The sequence below is a fragment of the Diadema antillarum genome, unplaced genomic scaffold, assembly GCF_040938485.1.
Source record: "Diadema antillarum isolate AM-2024a unplaced genomic scaffold, OU_Dant_1.0 scf00000206, whole genome shotgun sequence".
In the NCBI taxonomy this organism is placed as follows: Eukaryota; Metazoa; Echinodermata; class Echinoidea; order Diadematoida; family Diadematidae; genus Diadema; species Diadema antillarum.
This window is the reverse complement of record NW_027271095.1, coordinates 631,664-656,189: the sequence shown is the minus strand read 5'-3', so window position 1 is coordinate 656,189 and position 24,526 is coordinate 631,664. Positions and strand designations below refer to the sequence as shown.

The 24,526-nt window shown below is 38.5% G+C and overlaps 1 protein-coding gene across 1 annotated transcript in view; it reads right to left on the bottom strand.

Annotated features, from left to right (window-relative positions):
- Nucleotides 1-16,120, bottom strand: part of LOC139724074 (large ribosomal subunit protein mL44-like) — a 34,606-nt gene extending 18,486 nt beyond the window's left edge. The window contains exon 1 of the mRNA XM_071635278.1: nt 16,042-16,120. Within this exon, the coding sequence (XP_071491379.1) occupies nt 16,042-16,120 (79 nt within the window). The remainder of the gene's footprint in view (nt 1-16,041) is intronic.
- Nucleotides 16,121-24,526: the final 8,406 nt, after the last annotated feature.

Sequence of the window (24,526 nt, the reverse complement as noted above, 5' to 3'; positions counted from 1 at the left end):
TGCACCTTTTCAGAGAGCAAAGAACAATCACATTTAGGCAGTCCAGTAATCATGTAGAAATGCACATAATACACTTTGTATCATGTCCATTTGATTTAACTGAAACTCTAGGTGGCTAACAGAAATAATACAAAGAATGTACAATTCTTGTACTTGGGCATTTTGTGAAAGTTTTAAAGTTAAGAAAAAAAAAACATGATTCATACATGAAAACCACAACATTCATTGCATCATTTGTGTGTTATCAATTGGTTATACATGACATTATTGCTTAAAGCCAGTCTACATACATAGTCTCTTAATCAGACCCTTAGCATTTCACAAACATACATACAATTATAACAGGATGGCTGACTTCTGCAAGCAGCTGAATCAGCTTACTACACCTACTGTATTGCATGATGAACATGATTTCGATTCTTATATCTATAGGTTACTGTATTCACATTTGGCTGTTTTAATTCTTAAATACATCTAGGAGAGAAAGAGGGCAACGGGGAAAGACTGCACAAGGAAGCTAAGGAATAGTTGAGGAGAATCCTAGGCTCAGAATTGATCGATAAGAAGAGTTTATATGACCTGGAACACACTAATGATTAGAAAGACAACAGGATATATCATTATGTCACAAAGAATTGGGTTTATAACAATAGAATTGTTCAAACATAAAAATAAAAATGAAAAAAAAATGCAAAACTTCATATTTCACATGACATAGAACATACATGTAGAAACAAATATTGCAATCAAACTAAGATCAGAAAAGTTTGCTTAAGACTGAAAGATTCTGGCAGATGAAAAAAAAAAAGATAAACAAAAATAAAGATAGAATCAGAAATGAACACAAAAACATATTCTCTACATAAGTTGTGTATTGTGGTCACTTGCACATGTTTGCTGATGAGTTCTGTTGCATACATACATGAAAATTTCTCCTGGATACATTACTTTCTTTCATTCATTATATCTAACAACAACAGAATACATCAAAGTATAATCAAAATCTCATCTTAATCAAATTACCAAAACATTACAAAACTATTATCATTATCATTTTACCATATATACTTTTTATCATTGGCAGCATAATGATGTTATGCCATTTGTAATGTTATGAATAATTATAATTTAAAATAGTATTTTTTTATTAATAATGAAATATCTATAAAAAACAAGTGTGAGATATACTTGTAAATGCTTCTCAAATCAACATAAAGGGTTTTTTTTTTTTCAAATATAATCAGTTTGATTGACATCCTCTCTTATCAAATAAACATTAACAACTTTCATATCAAAATATATTCAATCAACTCAGTTTCTACAAATGTAAATCAGGTCTTTGAATAATATGATATACTATATTGTGTATGAAAAATGCCTAACATAAAATACACTGTACTTGCTAGCAAGCGCACTATGTCCTCTCTTGACAATGCATCTCTCTCTCTCTCTCTCTCTTTCTCCTTACTCCCATTAAACTAACACATACAAACACTCTTGCATATACACATTTTTTTTTTTTTTAAATCCTCATTTTGCAATATCATATGTTTTAAAAGAGACACCTTGAAACACACATACACACACACAAAGCACAACTATTAATTGAAAAGACAAATCAAACGGGGAAAGCACTGGTCTTAATTCACTCTTAAATGTCTTTACTCTTTCTGTTCTGTAAAGGAGAGTGGTGAATTTCTGCAGGCTTCTTGTACCATACTTGTAAGACTGTATTTATAAGCTGTTATCTTGGCATAAAAAATATTTTCGCGAATGAGGTCACTGACATTTTCACGAGATGTTTTCGCGAATTGATACTGTGAAGGCTATCGTAAGTGCACTATCACCCTGGCACATGGCGACATTTTCGCGTGTTGTCAAATTCGTGGTCCAACAGTGATTCGTGAAATTTGTGAAAATTAAACCCTCGCAAAAGTAACAGCTTATACAGTATTGTGTAAGTGTTTACAGGGTGCCGGAAGCAGATGGTGCAACTTGGAGGACGTATCCAGAAGGGTCCTTGTGAAAGACACACAGAGATCTCACTGCCTATCACTGAGGGTGGGGAGGCAAAGTGTCCATAGCATCTGAATAGCAAGAATAATCAACAAATGATGACCCTCCAGTCTCGCTTCATATGAGCTCGATAAAGTCGACCTGTTGCTTGGTGATAGCCATGGCCCAAATAGGCACAGCATATTCTAGGATTGGTCAAACGGCGGTTAAATAGATTGCAAGATGGTCAGCTTGAGGGAGGCCATGGAACTTAAGTTTGCGCAGGATGAAGAGTTGACTGTTGCCCTTGCAGACCATGCTGTTTACCTGGGCGTCCCATTTCAAATTTGACTGGATGAACACTCCAAGTAATAACAACTTTGGTGTTCTCAAGCACTTGGTCGCTAAGAGTTATGATGATACTTGGTGGTAGAAGTGCTCTTGCAAATATCCATGTTTACACACTTCTTCAAGTTAAGTTCTCCAACTTAAATACTAAAAATTGCTTCAATCTGACTACATACATAAATGTTGACAACAGAATACGTTGAACATTTGGTTCCTCCATTAGTCTATTTCTGTCCAAACTGATGACTTTAAATGATCCGGTCAAGAGGAATCTGTGAGAACAGCAACTGCTCCGTACGACGGATTTGAAACCTGTGCACATGTGCTAGCCAGTAGCAGTGTAGCCTTGTGACCAGGCACTCCTGCTGCGTGACATATTTGTGTGGTACCCGATCGCTCTCTGCTAGGCGTGTTTCACTCAAACCCTTTCACACTCGCCACTACACTAAACTTGGTCCCCAGCGCGCACATTACAAGTAGACCCCCTGGCCCGAATTCACGAAGGTGGTACAAATGAAATCATGGTCCATAAACAAAATGACCGTTTCGTTAACGAAATTATAATTTTGTGGACGAAATGTTCATTTAGTTACAAAATGTTGTCATTTCATTACAAAATAATCATTTTATCAACGAAATGACTGATTTCGTAACGAAATATCTCATACGACACTTGGCGCTCCATGGTTTTTGTCCATAGTTTAAAATCATGGTTTCATTTGTACCACCTTCGTGAATTCAGGCCCCTAGGTCTACTTGTAATGAGCACGCTGGGGGCTGAGTTTACCCGCTAGGCAGCCAAGCAGCCAGGTTTGTGTTTCACGATTACCGGTACTCAAGGGAATCCAGTGTCACTTCTATGTTCTCTTCTCTCGGCTGGGATACACTACAGCATCGTTGCATCCTCCATCAGTGCGAGATGTTGTACAAGATCCACTATGGTTTTTTGTCAACATAGCCAAGCCAGAAGAAGTCAGCATAGCACAAAATAACACAAGGAACCACAACCTGTCATACCTCCAACCATACTCCAGAGTCAACTGCCACCTTTACAGTCTTTTTTACCCCTGAGCCATAAGAATTTGGAACACTCTCCCTGCCAAAGTAGTAACATCAGGTACTTTGATGACCTTTAGGAGTGCAGCCCTACCTGTATTAGACAGATGGCGCCGCCCCCTACCCTCAAGATGCTGTAATGAGAGACACACCAGCACTGAGCACCTGCACCTGCATATAGACGCACCTGAGCTCACATTACCACAGGCACATGCTACAGCACACTGCACAGCACAGCCCTCTCCAGGACAGCGTCTTTGCTTTTGGGAGAGTAGTTCTACTCATTCAAGGTTCAAGGCCAAGTTTACCCATAACTATGATAGGGTTACTTAAAAGTAAGCCGTTTACTGGTAGAATAGGACACTTAAGTCTTTATGAGGGGCTTAAATGTGTGTTTCTTTTTTCATCGTACAGAGAAGAGACACCTCTCTCTTGCATGTTGACTCAGGGCGCTCCCACAGTCAGTATACTGTAAAACGAGGAATGTTCGCGTACATTCTAATTTCGCGAATTTCGCGAGCGCCAAGATTCGCGAAATTAAAATGCATGCAAAATTTCTTGTCTACACTATATGCATTGAACGTTAGTGGCAATTCGCGAAAATTTCATGCCACGAAAAATGCCGTCAGCTCTCAATTCGCGAAAATTTCGTGCCGCAAATATATCATGTTTTACAGTAATAAACTGCGACCAGCATTGTAGGATTTTGGACCTGGTAAGGCGTAGTATCACGGTTAAATCTAACCTTATATACTAAAAAATGCGTCAATTTGAATACTTACCGATGTATTCCAATTATTGATAGGAGAATACGCGGAACGTAATAGTCTGTTAATAGCCCATTTCTGTCTAAATCCATGATTTTAAATGATTCGGTCAAACAGGGATCTCCGAGATCAACAACTGCTCACGAAGACAGGATTTGAAACCTCTGCGCTTGCGTGAGTCGGTAGCACTGTAGCCTTTTTGACCAAGCACTCTTGCTGCACGACATCGTGTGGCGCCTGATCACTCGGTGCTGGTGTGGGCGCGTTTCACTTGAACCCTTTTGCTCACCACTACACAGCGCGCAGCGTAAGGGCCTGGTTCAAAGGCTAAAATCATCACGACTCTCATGCGTTATTCATATCGCCAATGCGTAAAGTGCCACGGAAAGGTTGCATCGAAAGCCAAAGAATGAACGGGAGGTACATGTATAATGGAGATGATCTCGTAGAAAAACTCCTTTACAAGACTACATGGGATAAATGTGGAAATTAACAAGTGAACGTATCGTCTGGACAAGGTAAGACACATAAGTACATTATAATAAAGGCATATATCAGTTCGGGCAACCTCAGAATTCGGAAGTTTTCCAAAATCGGAAGTTAAACTTCCAAATTCGGAAGTTTTCGTAGATTTTCGGCTTTCGGCACGCATTGGCTAACAACGGCACGCTTCTTCTTACCTAACTAACCACTCTCACCCATAATCACAATTCTAAACTGCTTTCAAAGGAACTCACCCTACAAGTTTGACAGATATTCCACAATCCACACATCAAGGTATGTAAAATTCGAAAAAAACATGTTGATTTTGATATGAATTTCTGAGATTTTTCCTTGCTTTGCGCAGTCAGTCTCCCTGCCTCGCACGAGTGCTGTGTAGCAATATGAAAGCGTGCATGCAGCTGCATTGCCGACGGCCGCTACCGCATTGGACACTTCCGAATTCGGAAGTATTGAGCGCACTCTACGGCAGGCTTTGGCCAGGACTGCCGATATCGGAAAACTTCCGAATTCTGAGGTTGCCCGAACTGAACTGATATAAAAGTAAGCCTTTTGCTGGTAAATTACGAAACTTATGGCATTATCATGAAATTTGTCACCAGTGACAAATTTCCACGGCCGGACAACTTCGCCTTTGACAGCTCGCGTATTGCGCTGCGAGAAAGTGACTCAAACAATTGCAGTTGATCGGTACGGTGGGGTCGCATCGCGTGCGATCCACGATTGGCAACCTTTCAAATCGCTCGTTCGTTGCGCAATCTCAAGTACGCGATTATGCGTGTATTCAAGTCGTCGACTGTTGCGCGATCTCATTTCAAGTCAACTGCTACGTGATGTCTGTCACCACCACTTTTCGTAGTGAATAAATCGTAATTAACCAGTTATTCCATCAAACCCCACTTTTCCCTTCTCTTCAAGATCACTCAGCCACTTTTAGAATACTGCTATCCCATGTGCACATATAGGCAAATCACAATTAATATACAACACGATTTATAGATCACCAGCCCATGCTCCTTGCATCAAAATATCCTTTACACGGTGACAAATTCCACTACAAATTGTATCAGTATTATAGAGAAATTCCTTGACCTTCTAAAACTAAATAAGTCGTGGATTGTGTCGTGATTTATCCATGGTGGATAGGATGCATCTTAAAATAGGGATTTTGTCACCACCACTTTCCTACTGAACCTATCGTAATTAACATGTTTATTCCTATCAACCCCACTTTCAACTTTCAACTTTCAACTTTATTTTCACCTCCATCAAAATGAACAAAGAACTTTATGTACATTGCGTATACACGGGATATTTGTGATACAGAACAAAACTTGAAAAGGTACATAAGAAAATTATGAAAGTGAAAAGTAGATGTGATTACATCTTTGTTAAATACATAAAGCGTATAATACAAGTCAACTAAGGATGAGGATGGAAGTGGAGGGTCCCACTAAGAAGCAAAGCTTGTACGATATGGGACCCTCAGAAAATACACAAAACATCAATATAAAACACAATAAACGAACCGATGTCAACTGACATCAAAATGATTGGGAAGAGGAAAAAGAGAGAAAAGGAAAGGAAAAAGAAGAGGAAAAAAAGAGAGGAAAAAAAGGGAGAAAAAAGAGGGAACTACAGCATGTGCCATCGTGGACGCAAGCAATCTGGATTTCATAATGTAAAATAAGTGATAAAATACAAGCTGGATTGAATGTAATGCAAAACATTTTTTATACGTAGTTATGTTGGTAAGAATGCAGGAGAAAAAAAAAACACATCGTTATATTTAGAACACAGAGAGGGACATAGTTTAATAGGAGGACTTATGTAAAAAAAAAATGATGACTTGACTGAGATGATAAAGGGAAACTAACTCTGTTGGATGTTGTAAAGTTTCAATAAAAATGGTTTTAATTTATTCTTAAAGGAATTCAGAGATTGAGCAGTAGTAATGTTACTGGGAAGTGAATTCCAGTACTTTGGCCCGTCGTAAATAAATGTGTTTTGAGCCAACAAAGTTCTCAGAAATGGCAAATGGAAATCATTTGATCGCCGTGTTGGATAATTATGAATGGATTGATTTCTTTGAAACATTGTTTCAAATATATTTGGGAGATTATTTTTATTATAATTATACATAAATTGTCCTAGATTAAACAAATACAAATCATTAATTTTCAATATTTTATGCTCATAAAATAGTGGGTCAGTATGGGACAAAAATGCAGTATGACATATAACACGGAGTGATTTCTTTTGCAATAAAAGTAATTTATCTAAGAATGTTTTATATGTATTTCCCCACGCGAGAATACCGTAACTTAAATGTGGCAATATTAAGGATGAATATAATACGAGCAGGGACGACAAAGGAAAACAAAACTTAAGCTTATTAATTATACCAATATTACGTGAAATAATTTTACATATACTGTCAATATGAAATTTCCAGGACAGCTTATTGTCAACTGTTACTCCAAGAAATTTTATATGGGAGACATTTTCGAGTGGAGTACCATCTAAAACAATATCAACAGGTAATGCCTCAGTAGAATTACTAAAGAGCATATATTTTGTTTTTTGAAGGTTAAGAGATAGCTTATTTGCTTTTATCCACTGGGCAACATTTTCTAATTCTAAATTTATTGTATTAACAAGGGTAAAAAGATTATTGTGTGAAAAAAATAGATTTGAGTCGTCTGCAAAAAGAATAAAAGAAAGAACATCTGATGATCGACAAAAATCATTTATGTAAACAGTAAACAACAGTGGACCTAATAAACTTCCCTGTGGCACCCCACATTTGATATTTAATATTTGTGAATTACAACCATTTAAAGAAACATATTGTTTCCTGTTCATGAGGTAGCTCCTGAACCACTCCAAGGCCTTCCCACGCACTCCATAATGGTGTAATTTGTTAAGTAAAATATCATGATTGATGGTGTCGAAGGCCTTGGAGAAGTCCAGGAACAAACCTATCAAATGAGAAGATTTATCGATAGCATGTGCCACTTTTTCTATAAAACTCAATAATGCATGTGTGGTGCTATGTTTCTCCCTAAATCCAAATTGAGAATTCGTAAATATATGATTAAATTTAAAGAAATTAATAGTTCTTTTATAAATAATTTTTTCAAGAATTTTTGACAATGCACTTAACAAAGAAATTGGTCGGTAATTATTTACATCTAATTTGTCACCTTTTTTAAACAAGGGGATGACTTTTGCTATTTTCATACTTTCGGGGAAGGTGCCATTAAAAAGGGATAGATTAAATATATGAGCTAAGGGATCCGCAATTGACGATATTACCCCCTTTAAAAGAAAATTGCTGATGTCATCGTGTCCAGCACTTTTTTTGGAACTGAAATCAGAGACAATATTAATTATCTCCTGAGTGTATGTTGGATTAAAAAATATTGAACTAGAATTTGGGGGACCCAAAAATTCGGAAAAATGTTTTGTGGAGGGAGGAATATTACTTGCCAGGCTTTCCCCAATTGAAGAAAAATGGTTATCCAAAACATCACAAATTTGTTGAGAATCTTCAAGAATTTCACCATCAAATCTAATTTTTGTAATATTTGACTTAACATTTGATATATTCATGGCTTGCTTTAAAACTTTCCATGTATTTTGCATATCATGCCTGTAAAATTGTAACTGATTAGTATAATATTTTTTCTTTTCTATTCGTATAATTTTCGTCAAAGTATTTTTGTAACTAGTGTATTTCAACTTTGATTGCTCAGTACGTTTCATTTTAAATCTGTAATATAAATTATTCTTTCTATTTATTGAACGTAGGAGCGATTTTGAAATCCATGGGAGCCTGGGTATTTTTTTGTAATTAGCTGATTTTTCTCTACGTTTTGGAATACAAATGTCCAAATGTTGGATAAAAATCTTCATAAAATATTCATAAGACAAATTAACATCATCTGTATCAAAGATACAGGACCAGTCTGCGGTGTCTAAGCTAGCACCTAGCCTGGCTATACTTTCATGAGTAATTCTTCGTTTAAATATATTGTTGTTTTTATTATTAACTGCTCCATTTAAAGAAAAACCAGTCGAGATGGGGAAATGATCGGTGATATCTGAGAGTACTACAAAAGAATCAGGAGGAGGAAGAATGTTACAAAAAATGTTATCAATTAAAGAAACAGATTCATTAACTATACGTGTGGGTTTAGATATTAAGGGTAAAAAAGAGGCAGACAAAAATATTTCCAAAAAATCTTGCGACATATTATTCTGTTTTAGCAAATCTATATTAAAATCACCCATTATAAAACAATTTTTGTTGATAAAAAGTGGGTTTTTAACCAGATCCGAAAAATAATCTAAAAATGATTTAGTATTCGCATTTGGTGGTCTATATACTACACCTATGATTATATTTTTGCTGCCTGGAACTGTGATTTCAATAAATAAAGACTCAAAAAAATCAGTCATACTGGTGAACTCATCGCGGACTACATAATCATAATTTTGTTTAACATATATGGCAACGCCTCCACCTACCCTATTTTGTCTGTTATTAACCACTAAATCGTACCCGTCGAGAGCGAAGGGAAGACTGGAGTCATGAGAGAGCCAGGTTTCGGTTAAACCTACCGCCGAGATATTATGCATGATGGGACTATTTAAAAATAACCTCAATTCTTCAAAATGCTTATTAATACTTCTGATATTAAAATGTAAAAGAGAAAAAGTAGTACTATCATATTCCTTGACAACATTGGTAAATTGGGATTGAGTAAGATATTCAGAAGACTTTCCCCTCCTGATCTTCAAGACCACTCTGCCACTTTCAGAATGTCTCCTATCCAACATAAACGAATCACAGTAGAAAACTCTCTATATACTGATCGTGGAATTTGTCACCAGCTCGTATTAACTGGCGTCCAAATCCCATAGGCGGTGACAAATTCCACGATTAGTATAACTAATCATGGAATTTGTCACCAGCCCGTGTTCACTGCATGGAGTTCCTATATGCGGTGACAGATTCCACGATAGGCCCTTCGACCAAACTCTCTATAAACTCTGATCGTTGAATTTGTCACCATACGCGGCCACTTCTGAACTATATAAATCGTAATTCACCTGTTTATTCCATCAACCCCACTTTTCCCTTCTCTTCAAGACCACTCTGCCACTTTCAGAATGTTATCCTATCCAACATACGAATCACAGTAGGAAACTCTCTATATACTGATCGTGGAATTTGTCACCAGCCCGTGTTAACTGGCACCCAAATCCCATAGGCAGTGACAAATTTGACAATGACAAATTTGTCACCAGCCCGTGTTCATAATGCGTGGCGTTCCTATAGCCGGTGACAGATTCCGCGATAGGCCCTAAGCTCTCGCCCAAACTCTCTGTCATTAAATTTGTCATCATATTCGGCCACTCCTGAACTAAATAAATCGTAATTAACCTGTTTATTCCATCAACCCCACTTTTCCCTACTCTTTAAGACCCCGTTTACAGTGCGAGGCTCGGCCGCGGCCGTGCCCAGCCCCGCTTCAGTGTAAACCCGCAAAAGGCCAAATGCGAGGCCAAAACTGGCCTCGCATTTGGCCTCGCTCTGGAGGTGGTCTCGGCCGCGGCCGAGCCCGGCCTTTTCTTGGTGTAAACGCAAACTGGGCCAAATGCGCGGCCAATTACGCGGCCAATTTTAGTCTGGCTTCCAAACCCTCTGCCTGTATCTTTCGCTATTCAGGATATTAACCCCCTCCACGTCGAAAACTAGTATAGTTTAAGGTGGTTTTTTTCCTGCAAAGGATTCTTTCCTTCGGCAAAGGCCTTTGCCCGAACGGCGACTTTGTCGCCACGGAATTCATTCGGCAAAGGGTCTTAAAACCAGACAATACCAAACTGCATTTGTTTACAAGCAGAGCGCCACTACGACAGAATATTGAAAGGTTTGAATCAAAAGCGCGGCCGAGCCCAGCAGTGTAAACGGACAAATTTGCGAGGCTCGGCCGCGAAATTGAGGCGGGGCTCGGCCGCGGCTGAGCCCAGCCCCGCACTGTAAACGGGGTCCAAGACCACTCTGCCACTTTCAAAATGTCTCCTATCCAACATAGATGAATCAGAGTAGGAAACTCTCTATATACTAATCGTGGAATTTGTCACCATCACTTTCTTACTAAATAAAGCGTAATTCACCTGTTTATTCCATCAACCCCATTTTTCCCTTCTCTTCATGACCACTCTGCCACTTTCAGAATGTTATCCTATCCAACATATATACGAATCACAGTAGGAAACTCTCTATATACTGATCGTGGAATTTGTCACCAGCCCGTCTTAACTGGTACCCAAATCGCATCTATAGGCGGTGACAAATTCCACGATTAGTATAACTAATCGTGGAATTTGTCACCAGCCCGTGTTCATATTGCGGGGCGTTTCTATAGCCGGTGACAGATTCCGCGATAGGCCCTTAACTCTCGACCAAACTCTCCAGTGTCGTTGAGTTTGTCACCATATTCGGCAACTCCTGAACTAAATAAATCGTAATTAACCTGTTTATTCCATCAACCCTACTTTTCCCTTCTCTTCAAGACCACTCTGCCACTTTCAAAATGTCTCTTGATCCAACATAAACGAATCAGAGAACGAAACTCTCTATATACTGATCGTGGAACTTGTCACCACCACTTTCCTACTAAACCTATCGTAATTAACCTGTTTATTCCATCAACCCCACTTTTCCCTTCTCTTCAAGACCACTTTGCCACTTTCAGAATGTTATCCTATCCAACATATACGAATCACAGTAGGAAACTCTCTATACTGATCGTGGAATTTGTCACCAGCTCGAGTTAACTGGCACCCAAATCCCATAGGCGGTGACAAATTCCACGATTACAGTGCACTCCCGTTACAACGAACACGGTTATAACGAAATTTCGTTATAACGAAGTAAATCTTCTGGTCCCAAAATTATCACCATCAAAGTCTATGGTACAAAGTTTGCTTATAACGAACACGGTTATAGCGAAATTTCCGTTATAACGAAGTCTTTTCCGAGCGCCACAGACAAAGAAAAACAAAAGAAATGTGCTCCGTTATAACGAAATGTGAATTGCTTTCGAAAATACATAGCGGAACAAGCATTTATAGCGTCTCTGCATGTGTGAACGCTTCACACCACTGTGTGTCCGCTCCTTGTGTCACGCACAGTTTCTGAGGGGACCTTGCGTTTATTATTGTAATACAGTTATCCCATCACATTTCACATAGCTTTCCAGTGTATGATGAGTATTCAGCAAACATGATATGATATGTAAACGTGGTTTCCTTGTTTTCGTTATATATTGTATTTGTTCGGTTATAACGAAATTTCGTTATAACGAAAGAAAACTGCCGGTCCCCGAGCATTTCGTTATAACGGGAGTGCACTGTAGTATAATAATCATGGAATTTGTCACCAGCCCGTGTTTACTGCATGGCGTTCCTATAGGCGGTGACAAATTCCGCGACTCTCGATAAACTCGCTGCTCGTGGAATTTGTCATACCACTACCGAACTAAATAAGTCGTAATTACCCTGTTTATTTTCCATCAACCCCACTTTTCCCTTCTCTTCAAGACCACTCTGCAACTTTCAGAATATTATCTTATCCAACATGAATTATGTCACAATTCACGATTTAGTGTAAGGAGACTTGGTAAACTCTCTATACTGTTCGTGGAATTTGTCACCAGCCTGTGTTAACAGCAGCTAAAATCCCATAGGTGGTGACAAATTCCACGATCAGTATATAGAGAGTTTGCCGAGAGTTTCCTATATACTGATCGTGGAATTTGTCACCACCTATGGGATTTTGGCTACAATTAACACGGGCTGGTGACAAATTCCACGATCAGAGTTTCCTATGAGAATTATTATTCAATTTACACGTTAAAGTGTCTGAGCATTCATCGTCCCGTCAGGAGATAGTGTATCAATAGGGAAATGTGTGGTGGAAATCTGTCACCGCTTGCCTCTTGTGTGAGGAGAGCTTTGCACGCACCGAACAATAGCTTTCATTCAAAATCACGGAAGCGTGCAAGCGGTCTAATATTCGGGTACGTGTTAGCGCTAGAAGATGTCACCAGTGACAGAAGAACACGATATGGCCAAACTTCATAGAGTACAATATCCTGTTTGCGGCAGTTTAAGCATTGTTAAGGGTTTTTCCAACTTGTAAACAAATCAGGCAAATTATTTTCAACCATTTCATATTAACTAGACATGATTATTCATTAACGCAATTGTTTTCATAAAAGAAATTTACCATTGACCAACGCAGTTTTCATGATTTACCAGGGCAAAACCCGGCACAATTTTCGCCGATAAGGGCGATATGCGACTTAGTATTTCTGCTTGCGGCACGATGTACAATCCCTATGCAATACGCGCGTGCTCCGCGATCTTTAGCTTAACGCCTTCACATGTCTCACGAACATTGCGTAAGCGCCAATTCCCATTGCGAAAGCACGTGAAAATAGCGGGTGCACATGCATTGGCCGCAAACAAGATCGCAATTCTGGCAGTGTTGTTGATGTCTTTCTCGTGTTTTTCTCAATTTTTTCGATGGTAACATCCACTTTCCGAACAAAAATGGCGGCCCACATCGGCTTGCAAAAGTTCTATTTTATGTGAGGATATGTTTTCAAAATCCATGAGCATCGGGAAAACGACAAAAAATCAAGTTTCTTGGACCATTATTTCTTAATTGTTATGTTAAGAAGTATCGAAAATTTTATTTTGGATGCGATATGTTGTCATTTAGGTGAGAAAATTTCACTTTCGTCAGAGATCGTGCCCATTTTATTGGTTGGTTTTTGTTGATTGCTAGTGTTATTATATGTGTAGTATGCATGTAACAGTGCAATGCTGTGTTTAGCGGCATATTACGTGTATGTTGTACCTGCCGCGAACGTTTGCACGGCCGCTTGACCGAAAGATCGGTCTGTATCTGTCCGTCGGGGAATGTTCAGCGGAGACTGCGTCTGGCTTCACAGATCCCCTCCGTATACAGACCGAAGTCAATGATCCCAGCTCCTGTGTGGAGCAACGCGCACAGATCAAACGTCACGATAAACCAAATTTCAGACAGCTTTTTTACATTCAAACAAGTTTGACATGACATGACACATTATGCAGCAATATTTGGGGTTAATTTCTCACATTGAGCAATCGAAATACTCACAGTAACTCGGTTATAATGCAGAAATTTTATCCATATCGCAACATCGCCGTTCGCTAGCCGTAAGTCGCCATTTTGAATCTGTAAACCAATCACATGCGAGGTACGTGTGTTAGTAAAAAGAACACGTAGAAACTACCTCGCATATGATTGGCTAATAGATTCATACTGTATGTTTCTGCAGTTTGAACGTGACGACGCGACGGGCTGGTTGATGTGTGTTTTACATTGAAAATTCTACCGAAATGTTGGATTATTCATTAATCTGGTGAGTGTAGTCTATTCTTGAATAGTTGATTTAACTATACAAGCTTAAATTTGCTGACCTAGGGCCGTGAATTAGACGCAATCAAGAAGGTGAGGTACCTCACCCAATTTTCCATAGACACAGTGGTTAAGAATATCCACACAGCAATGGCAAATGGGTACTCCTTATAAGTAACCCGTCCCCCTTATAAGTAACCCCGTCCCCCTTATAAGTAACCCCCGGGGCACCCCTTATAAGGAGTCTCCACGCTTTTTTGCAATGCAACGCGAAAATGAAAGGACTGCGGCAATTCGCTTGATTATGTCCATAAAGCTTCACAAGTTTCCTAGTTACTCACGAAATTTGAGCAAAATCGGTTTGAGGCATCATATCTAAAATCATGGATTTAAATGCGATGTCAAACGACCCATGTGAATGCTGAAATGCGAGCGATTACTGGCGTGAGTGTCGCCAGGCGCGGCGGCGCGGCAATGCTTGAGTGCAGACGTGGCGACTGAGTACGGAGACTTTCGTTCATTCAGGTGGCTCAGTCGCCACGTCTGCACTCAAGCATTGCCGCGCCGCCGCGCCTGGCGACACTCACGCCAGTAATCGCTCGCATTTCAGCATTCGCATGGGTCGTTTGACATCGCATTTAAATCCATGATTTTAGATATGATGCCGGTACCTTCCGTCTGTCTACGGAGGACAGCGTAAACGGCAAAATATAAAAGAGTCCTCCGGACAGACGGATCTTTCTGTCTACACGGCCGCTTACTGCCGCAGTTACTCTAGTTATAGTTGCGCGAAGATATAATTAATAGCACTCTTTTGACTCGGGGCGCTCCCACAGTAAGACTGTGTACAAGGAGCGCCCCGATGCCCGGGGTAAGGTAAAAACCCGGGGCTGCCGCGCCGGCTGGTCGACTAGCAGAAGCCCAACAAAACAAGAAGGCACAAAGCCAGGTCTAAGGGTTTCAAATTTGCTAGCAACTGGTAAAATTGGGTAACACAATAAATCTGGAACGTCTCTAAAATTACAAATGCTTAAAGTTACACTCTAACTCACGAAATTGATGCGGCGAAGACAGACGGCCAGTGAGCAGAGGTACGAAGATTCCCTTACAGATATGGGACACTCGTGCTTGCATAGAAGCTGCCATCTTTACATCAGGGTTAACAACTCACCAACGTTAGATGGCGCTCGACCATACAGTCAAGCGGAGCCTTACTGACGAAGAGAAAAACGACAATTTTTATTAATAGTATTTTTTTTTTCCTGGTCACATTATGCTTAGAAATGTCCACGTACACGTCCCTTGAAACAATATTTCTGAAGGGTGAATGTATCATTTGAATTCCCAATGTCTAATGTTATAATACACAATTATGTGTATCACGTGTATTCCTCCAGTTTGTAAGTTGTGCATAGCGCTATGGAAAAAATTGGTAATCCACAATTATGTCAGCTAGAATAATCTTTCACGTATTTGTGTCTTACCTGTATAGGCCTACACTACACTTCCAGCGGGCAAACGGCTCTGTATGTGACCGTCAATTGCATACATTGTGTATACTAGTATATTATTGTGAAACAAGGTGATCTCAGAGGCATTGCGGACTCTCTCTTCTTCTCCTCCTCTTCCTCCTTCACTTCATCCCCCTCCTCCTCCTCCTAGCGATCCTCCTCCTCCTCCACAAACACCTCCTCTTCTTTTTCTCATTCTCCTTCTTTTGGTTATAGCCTACAGTCGTAACACAGCCTGCCTCTTTCAATTAGTTAAGAAGATTTTTGCAGACTGACGATTCTTGCAGACCTCCTACCCCACTTCCTCCTCTTCCAGTCTTCCTCTTCCATCTCCCCTCCTCCTTCTACATCACCTCCTCCCCCTCTTCCTCCTTCACTATACCTCCTCCTCCTCCACCATCAGCTCCACCTCTTCTTCCTCCCCATCCCTCCTTCTCTTGCTTCTCCTCCTCTTCCTCCATACACGCAATCTCGCTCCTCACCTTCTCCTATACACCTCTTTCTCCTCCTCTTCCTCTTTCACCTCCTCTATTCCTTCACCACTACCACCACCACCTTCTCCTTCTAGCTCCTCTTCAGTTCTTTTCTTCTTCTCCCTTTCCTCCTTCTCTTCTCTTTTTCATATCATTACGTGATAATACTGTAATCTTGTTGGACAAGTCAAAAAAGAAAATACAAAAGACGGACTTACCAAACCTCTCAATTTTCTTCGAGCCCGTGACGTCATTATGCAGATTCTCAAACAGCATCACTCTTGTTTTCGATGGCTTTCTCTCATAAAAATAGCTTGAGAACTATGACTTGCAATTTTATTTACTTCCTCGTTAAAGATCACTTGGTTACAGATTCAGTTAGAAATACGGATTAAGGAAATCCCGTAACCAGTTCTTGCCTTCATAACAATATTTAGATTTTATTGTGCAGTTCTTTTGTTTCACTTTCGCCTTCAAAGCAAGATAACTTCCTCTGTTAGATTCCTCTCTCTATTGTTTCTATATAATACAGGCGCGTTTTTACTTGCGATATAGGTGATCACTTGCGGGATTCTTCGGTGCGGTTCCGAATGACATTTTCTTGACTTTTTGAAGGCTTCTGAGTAACGATTGACCGTGATATTTTGCTTTATATTAAGTTAAAGGGATGGTATAGTTTTGTTTGAGATGGGGCTTCAGGATTACAACTTTTTTGTGAGATAATGAGAAACCTCGAAAGAAAAAAAAAATATGAAAGGACACTCAGATTCTCAAACAGCATCACTCTTGTATTTTGAATGGGCTGAGTATATCCAAAACAAAGCAATCCTAAAGGTGGGACCCATCTTTTATCAGGATCGCTTTGTTTTACTTTGATTTGGATATCTCGGCCATTTCAGAACCAATTTTCAACAAATAAACTTTGAATTCCTCTTTATAGAACGGCATGCTCTTCAATATTTCATGCGTTGTGGTTTCTACGTATCTTGCAAAAAATCAAAAGCTGAATCTTTATCTTAACGGGGTTGTATACCATCCCTTTAAGTCATTATGATATCTATCCATAGGAGGGCATTACTGGTTTAGGAATCCCATTCCTGATAGAAACGTCAGCACTAATGATCAAGACTCATTAAGTATGAATCCATTTGTTGGTGCGTATAGTCCCAAAGGGTGCTCTTCTTGGCCAACCATTATGTTTTTTAATGACCGCTAAAACATCATTCTTTGGGTGCGCCGCCTGCCCTTCGCGGCTCTCTCTCTGTGTTGACTTGAGCAGTGCGGCGTTGTGTGCTGTATTGTGCTGGCCAAGCACCTCGGCGAGTGCTTTCGTGGTCGGTGGTTTGGACGTGGTATCGGAGGTAGACATGGTTTATCTACATGTTTTTACTGATGATGTATGTTATCATTTTTCGCATTGTGCAAGATTTTTCTGAAGGGATAGTCATAAGTCAATTGATAGTTTTTGTTAAATGTTGGTGTACTTTTTTACCGGCCAGGTGCTTTTTCTTACCCCTCCTCATCTCCACCAGTCAATACCTTCTACCTTTCTTCTTTTCCTGACTCCTCTCTATCACATGACTTTTTCCCTTTCATCCACTTCTCAACATAAATGTGCTGGTGTTTGTGTGTATTTCTATATGAATTACATATTTATTTGATATCATTCAATACACCGTCCGTGCAATGTTTTTGTTTGTTTGTTTGCTATATAGGCCTATTATAATATGTGCAATACGAGATGCTTGTTGTTTTTTCCTTCTTTGTTGTTATGCCAATGGAAGGCGAATTTCTGTATTTTAACATACAAAGTTCCTTGTATCCTCGTGTCATTCATTGCAGATCCTTCATTTTATGTCCTTTCTTCTTCTTCTTCTGATTCAGTCTGCCTCCTTCAATAGACTGAAGATTCTTGCAGACTGGTGCTATTTACATTATAATACAATTTATTTACAGATATTTACAAGCACATAGAAAATATGACGAAAATAACTAGCCACTGTGATCAACCGTTAGACGGTTTCGAAATGATCCCACGGATGGCGCTGAAACAATTTCTGACGACAGGGAATTCCATTTCCTTACAGTTCTTGGGAAGAACGAATGGCGATGCGATTCAGTTCTCGAATATGGTACCTGATAGGAGTGTGGTTGCGAGGCTCTCGTCAACTGAGTAGCCTGTTTGATAATATAGTCCTGTGCTGAAAGAGGTGCAAGATTATTGTGTATTTTGTACATCATAATTAGCCTGTCATTTTCTCTGCGCTGTTCCAGAGTGGTCCAATTAAGTTCTTGTAGCATTTTGCAGGTAGTACAATTTTATTTCTCTCACACCGTAACCCTAATACACTATACATATACTAAATAACAAATTGAACTTTGTCCAGTCTTGGATCCAGGATAAGTAATCGCTAAATATTGATAAAACGTAATACTGCTATGAACTCATAACAAGTTATTTCTGGTCATGTAAAGACAAACGACATCAAGATTTTAAGACTTCAATAGCGATATATCATGCAGAATTCACGTCAAACTTTTAAAGCAAAATTTTGTCCAGTAACACAAGAATACGCCTATAAGCTGAAACATAACTTTCTCTCCATCACTGCAAACTATATAAATTGTACTCACTATGATTTCCCCATATTTCAACTATAGAATGCTAGCTGGGGGTAACTCATCCAAACTTTCGCTTGTTTCGATTTTTGTTCTTCAAAAACGCGCTTTAGAATTAACCATGCCGGGTACCTGATACAGACTATTTTCTTTGTCCAAACTAAAAGGTCCTTAAATCATAGATTTGTTTGAAAATTATAGGGAATTTATGTGTTTACATTTTCCTCTGATGAGCTTCCTGATATCTTCCTACAAAATGTTTAAAAGACACAAATTTGTCCATACACTGTATCCAACCCTCTAACGTGACGCTTATCATTGCGCCTTCCTCGCGCTCGAACAATCTCCGCGGAGAGAGAGGGAGAGAGAGAGAGAGAGAGAGAAAAGAAAAAATGTGTTATACAGGGCTAAATAGTTAACTCAACGCAGAAGTCACATGTTGCTCTGTCATCATTACCATCCTCCAAAAGCGTCAATAAAAACAGCATAATATATCAAATAGTTACACCACTCAAATTCATTAATATTCTTCTTTATCATGTAAACGGGTTGTGCCGTCCACTCACGTTGCCCAGCGAACAAACCTGTGCCCAGCTTTCGAAATCCTGCAGTCTGGGGCAGTGTTCACCTTCATTTTGGGGACGCGACACAGGCAGCAATGTTTCATGCGTCTCAGTATAACTGCTGGCTGGTAAAGTAGATTACTCTTGAATCGTCAGTAGGCCCTATATACACGTTTTTTCCAGAAAAAAAAAGATACTTTCCTTATATCTTATGTGCACCCTATGTATATTTTGTTCTGACTGCCCTGATCCTATTACTCACTTTAGGTAAATCATTGTTTCATATTCCTATCATAATGACCGTTGATTTGACGGCAGCACGAGGTTTATTTTGTTCTCTTATGCTAACATTTGAGAAGTATTTGTTGTTTCACGAGCATTAGTGTCATTTTGTTTGTTTTTTTAAAAATGAATATTTTATGCAGGGCCCCTTTATAAGTCAGTTTTTAACGGAAAGGGCTACCCTGTATGTGAATGATAAAAATAATGATGACTGTGATTTATAATCTTATATTGTACAACAATTTTGTATGTGAACTATGACTCAGAATAACAACTGACTTATACGAAAGGTATAAATAAGTAGGCCTATACTTGCCCTATATCTATGCTCTATAAAATGCATATTTCAACAAATGAAATTTAGATTGAATTTAAAAGTGTCAAAGGTTGGCTGATTCTGATGTTTCCTGGTTGTTCATCCTCCCACCCCGTGTGTACTTTTGGAAAGATGAGGAAATTAACATATCCATGATCAAATATTGTTTCACAGAAGTGGCAGAGCCACAGACACACTGAAAAACCATGACTGTATGATACGATGATTTAAAATACATGCAGGCCTAATACAACATTTAACGGATATCCAGTTGTAAGGTTGGACGCAAAGGGCGTGCCTATGTCGGGTGTTGATAATGGAGTTGTTAGTATTTTGCAATCCTGACAGTTATAGATTGAGATTGGGATAATCAATGGTAAACTGTGTACTCACGAAATCGCTATGATAAAACCTGAAGAAATGGGCGTACTGCGTGAGTATAGGGATACCTGCAGATACGACCATAGTCGAACAAATGAAAAATCACCTTATCTTTTTTAGCGAGAGAGTTTGGAATATGAACTTAACATGGGTCTTTAAATTGCGAATTGAGCTGATTTGAAAGGGACCGCAAAACAACCCAACAATTCATAAGTTAAAAATAACGAACATAGGATGCTCACTAGGTTTATGTTGTTATTAGGTCCTATGGCCAATTATTCTTATAATGTCAATTGGTGGAAATATCCTCGAATCATGGTGAATCTATGAAAGTTTAAGATATACCGGAATTGAAACTGGGCGACTACTCGCCGGCGCCTGATATTACGACAATCATACCGATGAACACTAGAACCTCAGCCAGAGCTCACCCGCCCCGCATCGTTCGTGCTCAGTTTTTGAAGCTCGGGATTGTTAGCTTATGAAATAGAGCAACACAGAATTACGGGGAGCTAGTGTCTTTCATGAGATATCGAAAAATTCACATGCTGAAGAAATTTGCCAAATATTATGTAGCTGAAATGATAACAGAACGTATATATATATATATATATATATATATATATATATAAAACTTATTATAGGGGCCTGCTCATAATATTCAGTGAAGCTGAATTAAGTTGGAAATTTGGAAATGAGAACAAAATTATGTTATCAGGTCGATGTTACTGTAAATTTTTATTCTGTTCTGTTTTGATTTTAATTATCGTAACAATATATATATCTATATATATATATATATATATATATATATATATATATATATAAACATAATCCCTCTGCCGCTCCCTAAAATGAAAGATTGGCAAACATTCATACACAATGGAGTAAAATCACATCTTCCTTGGGAAGCAGAAATAATAATGGTAAAATGTAGTTTATTATACGTAAGTATTATGACAATCTATATGTTCTTGGCAACGACATTTTCACCGAACGACCTGCCTCCTCCTTCCTCTTCTATCCTCTCCTTGTTTCCCGCCTCATAAATTATACTTCGTAGTTTCTATTTATTTTGGTTTGACGTTATCGTTCGTTATGTGCCATGAATCAGTTCTTGATCGCTATCATTTGATATATATGATTACTTTGAATGGTTACGCGTTTCTCCGACTGAGGTACTTATAAGCTTGTCTTTTACGTGGGCCTCTCTTTTCCAATAACATAATTATTTTGAACATTATAGTTTTACATGTATATACACGTAATTGTTGTGTACAACGCATTTTCCCTCTTGAACTTGTATCAATAAAAATGTGCTATTGGAAATAAAATCTCATTTGAATTCAATTAAATTGAAAAAGTGACATATAATGTCTTCCTAGTCAATTGTCTTTAAGAACCGCTTCTATTTTATCACATACTTTAAAAAAGGCCTACACGTCGACATCTCATGCAAGGTGGGCCGTGGCAGTATGATGATTTTAATTCTCCTTCAGTCTTTCAACATGACTCGTCAGAGCACTGACGAAGATTGAGGTCTCCTTCCTTTTTCTCTCCCCTACCCCCGCCCCTCTTTCAGTGTTCATCTATTCATCTTTTTCTCTTTTTTCAGGTATGTTTCTACAATCTTATGATTCGACTGTCTTCACAATAGCAACATCCCTTTTCTCGCCATCTATGACAGGAGCTTCATAATAACATTTCATCAATCTCCCAGTTTCCTCTGTGCAGATTTATACCCCCATTTATTTTGTTATGTTTCAAAGCGATGACCGTTATTTCAGGCATTATTTTTATATAGAATATGATATTTTTAATGTTTTAATTTCCCCTTGACTTGATAATGAAAGTTTGTGTTCAGCATCTCATAAACAGCAATGAAAGAAAAGGGAATTTTCAGAATTGGCGTAAGGGTAAGATTATTAATAGCTGAGCATGCATGATCCTTATTTAACACAAACATGAAGTCAAATGACGGCATGGACAATGAACCTGAAGAGGTTTCGAAATTTAAACCATTTTATACTCTGAAAAGTTTATATAGTAAATGTTGATCTTTAACATACAGGGACTTTCCTATATAATTCGTCGAAATTACACTGTTTTGTTATTGTCTCATCTGTCATATACTGTTATATACCTGCTACTTTGGCGGGCACAAAGTGAACGTGGTGACGGGGCACACACATGTCATTATTTAGTATCACAGCTCGCAGCGCACTAGCTGACAGGTCCCCGTTGGAAAGGTGGTGGTGTAAAGGTGGGCCAATCAGAAAATCGAACTCCCATTGCAATTGGTTCCATTGGCTTTGGAACGACTTACCTCGTAGTATGCAAGTTTTTATCATCTATTCCTATGTTTAAAAAGCAGAGTAGAATTTTATCTATCAAATTTTAACCTGATTGTGATTTTTTATTAGGGTAAACAGAGTGCAATATATTTATTTCTGTGACAACCGGGAACTGACATATCATTTGTTTTGTTGTTACAGTTGTTTTTTAACTCGCGTATTATATTCTCTCGGTTTCTTTTTTTCTTATTCCCGCTGTAATTTTATCATAGTATGATTTTGTTACATTTTCTTCTTTTTTGTCTCTTTTTTTTGGCTATCTGGTTGATATGTTTACGTTTGTTTTGATTGTAACGTTGTGCATTTGAATATATGTTTCTGTATCTTTTTATTGTGCAGGGCCCCTTGGTAGAGCAGTTTTTTTAACTGCAAGGGCTACCCTGTGAAATAAAACGGAAATAAGAACAGAAAAAAAATATATATGCATGAACAAAGGCACAAACACAAGCACAAGACGCCTCACGTAGAGATGACAAACAACAAGAGACAATGGGGGGGGGGGGGTTAGAGGGAGAAGGAAGAGAAGGAAGGTATTCTGGGTGAGGATGGTGGAGAGTATAAAAGGTAAATGAAATTCATCTGATTTTCTTGTCGGATACAAATGAAAACTGACATTTCTACAAAATACATCATCAAATACTTCAGGCAACTCATTTTCACCCCTAAAACTGAGCATAAATTGTCCTAATTAATATAAATATAAATCTTTAACCTTCAAAATTTTACTATTCAAAAACAATTCGTCGGTGTGGACACAATGGTTGAAGTGATATATAATTCTCAAAGCCTTTTTTTTGCAACAAATACAATTTTTCAATCAAATATTGATGGGTGTTTCCCCAAGCAAATTATTAGTACTGTATAGTTCAGATTATTATAAGACTGTAATATAAATTGAGTAAAGTATGGGTGGGGAAGAAATGTTTAACTTATTTATTATACCAATATTCCAGGATATAATCTTACAACAGTCATGAACATGAACAATTCCAGGACAACTTACAGTCAACACAATAATAAACGCCAAGAAATTTAATCGATGAACACATTTCTAGGGGAGTGCCATCAAGCATAACATTGCCTGACAGCGTTTCAAGTGAATTTCCAAAAAGCATAAACTTATAGTCTTTTGCCAATTGAGAAATAATTCATTTGCCCGTATCATTGTGTAACGTGTTTCAACTCTTTGTTGATAATTTGTAAAAGAATTTCGGGGTCTCTGTGGGAATAAACAAGATTGCGGAGTCATCGGCAAATAAGATGAAAGAGCGTGGCGGAAGATCTATGAAAATCATTATATAAATAATAGATAAAAGGGGGCCTAATAAAGTACCTTGCGGTACACCACAATGAAGATCACGCATCGCAGATATACAATATTGTCGAGAGACAAGCTGTTGCCTGTTATTTGAGTAACTCCTGAACCACTCCAAGTCCTTTCTGCGGAAGCCGTATAATGCTGTAACTTATAATAGAGCAATGTTTCGTGATTAATTGTGTCAAAGGCCTTGTAGAAATCCAGAAATATACCAATCATATGTGAAAAAATTGCTAATGAAATGGTTACCTAATTGTCTATAAATGCAAGTGAAGCATGGGCAATATCATTATGTTTACGTCGAAATCCAAATTGAAAATCAACCAAAGAACCAGAATGATTTAAACATCATTGTTCGGAAATAGCTTACTTTTCTTTACATTATCAATTGCTTAAACTTATGTAAGTATGATAGATTATACAGTATGAACGCCATGTGTGTGAATGTTAAGTCATGTGCACAATATTGTTTGTCTGTAGGTGTGTTTGTAAGTATTTCGTGAGAATGATATGTCTCTGTTTTCCGCATCGTGATATTCATATCGTCATTATAGTATAGAA